This window comes from Miscanthus floridulus, chromosome 4, assembly GCF_019320115.1.
Source record: "Miscanthus floridulus cultivar M001 chromosome 4, ASM1932011v1, whole genome shotgun sequence".
In the NCBI taxonomy this organism is placed as follows: Eukaryota; Viridiplantae; Streptophyta; class Magnoliopsida; order Poales; family Poaceae; genus Miscanthus; species Miscanthus floridulus.
The window spans coordinates 15,094,460-15,101,005 of NC_089583.1; the positions used below are offsets into that span (position 1 = coordinate 15,094,460).

The 6,546-nt window shown below is 50.2% G+C and overlaps 1 protein-coding gene across 1 annotated transcript; it reads right to left on the bottom strand.

Moving 5' to 3' along the window:
* Positions 1-3,451: 3,451 nt before the first annotated feature.
* Positions 3,452-4,585, bottom strand: LOC136551004 (xylanase inhibitor protein 1-like). Its single transcript, XM_066542599.1, has one exon. The coding sequence runs from the start codon at positions 4,559-4,561 to the stop codon at positions 3,647-3,649; it is 915 nt and encodes a 304-aa protein (XP_066398696.1). The 5' UTR covers positions 4,562-4,585; the 3' UTR covers positions 3,452-3,646.
* Between the last annotated feature and the right edge of the window lie 1,961 nt (positions 4,586-6,546).

A 6,546-nucleotide genomic window follows, 5' to 3' on the forward strand; every position in this document is an offset into this window, starting at 1 on the left:
GAAAAGTCCAAAATACCCTCAGGTCTGAATATGCAATTAATTTTTTTTTGGCATCTTAATTACCTCAAATAAAAAATTCAAAACTATAAAGTTGTAGATCTCGTCGAGATCTACAATATTTTTATAAAAACTATCTTCATTTGATTCCGTACAAAAAATGATTTGATATTATTAATGTCTTAGAAAAATCATATTTTTTGTACGGAGTCAAATGAATATATTTTTTTATAAAAATATTGTAGATCTCGACGAGATCTACAACTTTCTAGTTTTGAGTTTTTTCATTTAAGGTCATTAAGATGCCCAAAAAAATTAAGGAAAATAGTGTTCTTGCCCCTGTCCAGCAGTCCAATTGTGATTTTACCCTTATTTTTTCAACTTTGTGATTTTGCCCCTGTTATTTTAAAACGAACCATCCGTTTACCCCTGGTTTGGATGTCTATTAGATGGACATAGAATAAATGAATTAAAAAATCAAAATCCCTGCAAACAGAGGCAAAAAGACCATGTTGCCCCTCATCTTATCTTCAACCTCCTGCTCGTCCAGCCACAGGCAAACCACACGGGTCGGGGATAGATCGAGCGGGCGTGCACGCTTCTCCTCCAGAGTGGTCGGTGTCAGCTTAGCAAGCATCGCGGGGCGTCGGCCGGTCCCAGCCGCGGGGCGCGTTGTGCGGGGGACGGTGGTGGCTGCAGGCGGCTCGGTGGTGGCTGTGATGCACAGTGGTGGCTGCAGGCGGCTCGGTGGTGGCTGTGACGCACGGTGGTGGCTGCAGGCGGCTCGGTGGTGGCGGTGTTCGCGGGTCGTTGTGTAGGCGGCTCGGTGGTGGCTGTGTTGGCGGTGGTGCCTGACCTCAACGTGGACAGCTCCGGCCAAGGCGCGGGCGAGCTCCGGCTCCATCGGCTCGGCCCCAGCGGTGCCCTCAGGCCTCAGCCCGCTCCCTCGCCCTTTGTCCATGAGCGCGGCCACGAACACCATGGCCGAGCAGGGAGCTCCCGCCGCCGCTGCTTGTCTCGCACCGTTCGAATGCCATGGCCAAGTAGGGAGCTCTTGCTCGCGAATCCGAGCCGATAGGTGGCCGCGACGGGTCCTTGCGGCGCCAACGGAGGAGATGGGGAGGCGAGAGGTGCTGTGTATGCGGAGATCGACGAGCTCGACCTCGGGTCGGCAATGGCGGCGACGGCGGCCTCCTCCGCAACACAGGACGCCGCACGCTCGCTCTAAGCTCCCCTCCGCTCTTGCTGAAGGCGTATGCCATTGGCGCCTTGCTCCACCACTCCAAGACCGCCGCACCAAGACCCAGGGTCGCCGCCCACCGTGCCAGAGCCCAACGCCGTCGGCACCATGCTGAAGACCGCCCGCGCCCTGACCCGCCGCCACCGGAGATACTGCGGCCCCGGCCTTTCTCCGCCGTCACCACCAGAGCACGCCGCCGTTCTACTTTCTCTGCCTCTCGGCAGCCATGGATGGAGGTGCCTGCCTCCCATCTAGGTCCCAGCCACCTCTGAGCCAACACAGCCACCACCGACGCGCCACCGCGAGCTCCAGCCACCGCACCGCCAGGGGGGAGGAACGCCGCTGGGAGGGGAGTGGTGAGGCGCCGCCGGGCTGGAGAAGGAGAGGGAGGGGGAGGGAGGGGGAAAGAGTGCGGCCTCCACCGCCGCCCCTTGTGTCGGGCTGGGAGACGCAGAGCGAGACAGAGGGAAAAATCACAGGGGCATATTTGTCCTTTGGTACAAAAGTTAACACCGTTAGGGGTGGATGACGGAGCAGGGGCCAACTGGTGCTTCGTGAATGGCACAGTAGGGGTAAATTCACAAAGTCAAAAAAAATTGGGGCAAAATCATAATTTCGATACAAAATAAGGGTACAAACGCAAGAGCCCCAAAAATTAATTGCATATTCCTGAGGGTATTTTGAACTTTTCACAACCATGGTTTGACACCGTTAGAGGCAAATCTGACGGAAGTGGCGTGGAGGGTAAAAGAGTTCAGAGTAGTGGCACCTGTGAGAACTTAACTTTTTTAATGGCTTGTTGGTAATTATCAACTTTTATAATGGCATACAAGTAAAAACGTCATAAGAGAAAGACTGCTCCACTTAGGCTTTAGCGGGAGGAAAAGTCCTTCCCCTAATGATTGCCCATCTTTTTTTTAAGTAATTAGTTATTTTTCATCTAAATCTTGTGCACCCTTATGTTGTGTAAGGTAGCACCCCTCACGCTTGTAAGGTACTCCAATCTCTATACGGCGTGGCTAGCGCCCGGATATCTGGACAGTAGGACCTGTTCGAACGCCTGCAACTGCCCCGTATGCCGCACCTGTACTTCGCGTATCGCTTGACCCCATGCGGCGTTTGCGCCCTATCCGACCCCACGCGGCGTCTGTGCCCCCGCGTGACCCTGCGTGGCGTCTGTGCCCCGCACGACCCCTCGCGCCCTCCAGCAGCTGCAGCAGGTTGCAACATGTGTAAAAACATCTGATCTACTTTAAAAACATTCAAATATAGAATTGGAAACATACCTCTGAAGACCGATGAAACACTTGAAACATGTGTCTCAAACACTCGCAAAAACACCTGAAAGATACTTGAGAACTATTGCAAAACATACGCAATATCCAGAAAACAATTACAACATATCTGTGAACACATGCAACATCCAGATAAACACACTTGCAACATGTGTTTGAAAAAATAGATGAAACATTGAAAACAGACGTTTACAACATACGTGTACAACCATTACAACATATGCAACACCTTGATCTTTTTCAACATCCATACAAAACACTTTCAACATACCTCTGAAACACTTGAAACATACGCTTGCAACATGCACTTGCAACATCCGAGGAAGGAAGCGAGTGCGAGGTGCAGCTGGAGAAGCCCGCTCCGAGTTTGGCACTCCGGATCTCATGATGTCGCAAGCTGAGCTCGAGCGTCGCGGCAGCGCCGGCGTGGATAGCGGCCACGACTTCCTGGTGAGGAACATCGGCGTCGGCAGCATCTTGACCCGGCAAGGTACGGGACACGGCGCGCAGAGCCGAGGACCAGGCACGACGCGAAGAGGCGGAGCGGGCGCGGCGAGGATGGAGCACGACGTGGCGGCAGACGTGGCACGGCTCGACGCGGGATGGGGGCGCCGCCGCGAGGCGGCTTGGAGTGGGCGGACGGCGCGGTGAGGCGCGACGAGCGAAACGAGGAGTTGGGGATTTCTATCGACTGTCACGGTGTAGATGGAGTATATAGATGAGAGAGCGTAAATGGGCCTGTTGGGCCCGGTCGCTGTGCTGGCTCTGGAATGGGAACGGGTCGTCCGAACATTCTTGCCCGGACGGGTGCCCGCACCAGAGTATTAGCGATCTCTATAAACTCATTCTTATTTCAATGAGACAAGCCAGATAACCCCCGCCGGATCTTTAAAAAAGATTTAGGGCCGTAAAATCTTGATGTGTAAAATACTGACTTGAGAGAGTGAGAAAGCAAGTGACGGGGCAGATAGTAATCAAGCTAACGATAATTATCAACGGTTTATTGATGCACATGCCTCACTTTATTCTTGAAAGCACGCTAGCGAGGAGATGGACAACACTACAGTACATACAAACAGAGACAGAGTACACGGCATGGATAGATGGAGGTCGATCAAGCCCATTGAATGGCGTAGCTGCTGTAGTTGGTCTGCTTGTCGGCGTATCGGTCCCAGATCATTATGCCACCATAGTTGGCCGCCTTCTGCACCACGGGGACGACGCCGTAGTAGAGGTTCTTGGGGTGGACGTACCCGAGCGTCTGCTCCGACGCCGGGAGCCCGACGTAGATCATGGAGTCCGGGAACGCCGCCGTCCACTTGTCCCACTCCTGCTGCCAGTACGCGGAGCAGTGCGCGTCGCCGTAGAATCTCACATTGACGCGGGTGACGAGCCCCGTGGCGAGCACCCGCTGCACGCGGCGGTCCGGGAACGCGCACCGCGGCGTCGCCGACAGCTGCACGGGCGTCCGGGCGCGGAACTGCTTGTTGTAGCTCCACAGCCGGGCCGCCAGCACGTCGTAGTACTCCGGCGGGCCGCGCTCGATGAAGAAGTCGAGGCCGTCGACGTACGCGTCGCCGAACGGGCGGTGCACGCCGGCGGGGCGCGGGGTGGGCGCCGGGAAGTAGGCGTACCAGAGGTAGTCGGCGAGGTCCGTGGCGGCCTTGGCGCTAGGCAGGGAGTACTGGTCGCCGAACCCCCCGATGGAGAGGAACACCATGATGTTCTTGGATTGGCAGTGCTTGATGTCGTCTCCGATGCCGGCGATCGGGTGGCCCGAGAGGTCCAGGGTAGGTGGCTTGCCGTGGCCGCGGCCGAAGACGCTGAGGAAGGAGATGACGACGATGGTGTAGGTGCCCGTGTCGCAGGCCTCTCGGAGCGTGCCCTCCGCCTTGTTCCGGCCCCAGAAGACCGTCACCTGCCCGGTCTTCCCTGTGGCAGCGGCTGGGCCGGCGAGGAAGCCGGCGACGGCGACAAGGGCCGCCACGGCCACGAGGGTGGCTGCTGGTTTCTTACTTGCCACGGCCATTGTATCTTGTTGATTGCTGCTACCACTGCTCTTGCTTGCTTATATAGTACGTACTCCCATGGACCCATATGCCATTGGTGTTCATCTTGGACTTGTCTACTTTTGGATAGAATCGGGAAACATGCAGGACAGCTCACCAAGCTAGTACGTTGCCGAACTGCTGAGAACACGCATGGGCAATTGGGCATGGCGGCGAATCGACTATGTTCTTGTGTTTGACCGACAAAGCCAAACCAAGCAACCGACGTGGTGTCGCGTGTCCGCCCCTTGTATCACTCACTGGTTGCTGCCCAGATGCTTCCTTTCCTTGGGCACACACTAGTTTGTCGGCTGGGCGATTGAATTTGTTGTCCTCCTCCTCATCCTTTAAAATAGCAAGAACGTGACGAGAACTATCTCGTCCATATCCCAATTAACTTTCACTATAAAATTACTGCCATCATACTCAAGGTAGTGGACCCCTTATTGGTTGAGTACAAAATATATTTATACTTGGGCACAATGGTTAAAGGGAATGATCCAAGACCCAGTTGACCATCAGTTGTTGGTAGAGTTTAAGTCATGTCACAAGTTTAATGTATCGACGCTGTCCATTTAATCAGGATACTTTCTTTGTCCCTTTTTATTTGTCGTGTATTATTCATGCCGGTCAAACTTTTTTAAGATTAATTAGATTTATAGTAAATATTATCAACATCTGTATCTTTAAATAAGTTTATTATGAAAAACTCAACGGCCTACCTAGCGATACTAATTATGTACCATTTTCTTACACATATTTGTTCAAAGTTAATTATATATGTTTGACTTCTCGGGAAGTGACAATGACAAATAAAAGGGGACGGACGGAGTATTTATGAAGGAAAAATATATGGACAGAGCGTTACTTGTTCTCGACGTGACATAGGTGTTCGTATTCTTCTAAATTTATTCTAGGATTTAACGATGCTATTTCTTAGGTGGTAAGCGACATGCCCATCGATAACAGTTCTTCGAAGGTGCTCATATGGGCGAGTGTATGCTCGTGTATATAAATGTCCGCGTCTGTACTAGATCTCGCAAAAAAAAAACAAAAATTCCTTTAAAAAAGGCAAAAATTGCATTAGATTATTTATAACTAGCAAAAATGTGGACACCTTGTCTGAAGAGATAAAATATATAGTGGGGATTAACTTTATTAGAGTATATAGATGAATGGAGGAAATGCAACGATTGATCCCTAATACACTATTAATTTCTAGACTTTAAGTCCTTAAATTTGTTCATTATGGCATTCATCAGGACAACCAATAGGAGGAGGGTGATTCATTAGATCCCGACATATAATAGTTATTAGCTTTAAAAATTAATTCCAGTGGATCCAAACCTTTTTTTTTGTCGAAAGTGGATCCAAACCTTAGCTAATAGCCAAAGGCCCTATTGATCCATGTTGTTAATAGTTAGCAGTTAAAAGTTATAAGGTGTCAGGGACTCAGGGTAGATCCAAACAAGATCCCATTAATAGGTGTTCTACTGACCATTTCCTATCAGCACTATTAGCAAGTCGAAGGATGTTAGTAGGTGCTAATAGTTAGTATGCTAAAATTTGTTGGCTATTAAAAAGTTATTAGCTGGCTCTCTAACTAAATGTAGTACTATTAGCTAGAGGATCCAAAGAGCAACTCTAAGAGACTCTTTCTATCCTTCCTTATTTTAGTGAAAAAATACCCTCAAACGGCTCCTTTAATTGGTTAGCCAAATATAGTCATCCTCTATTTTATATTTCTCGCTAGTCAAAGATGTAGAGTGAGGTTAACTCTTTAGAGTGCACACAAGGGAAATTATTAAAGAGTGAAAAGATATAGAAAACAATTTGTATTCAAATGGCTCTCCAAATAATAATTTAGAAAATTAGTTTTAGAAAGACTCTTGGACATGCTCTTACGGAGCAGCTAGCTTTTTCGGCTAACAAAGCTAGTACCAATATTTTGTTAACAAATACTCCC

Bases quoted from the DNA above. Each gene is read 5' to 3' on its own strand.
- LOC136551004 (XM_066542599.1), bottom strand. From the start codon at position 4,561: ATGGCCGTGGCAAGTAAGAAACCAGCAGCCACCCTCGTGGCCGTGGCG.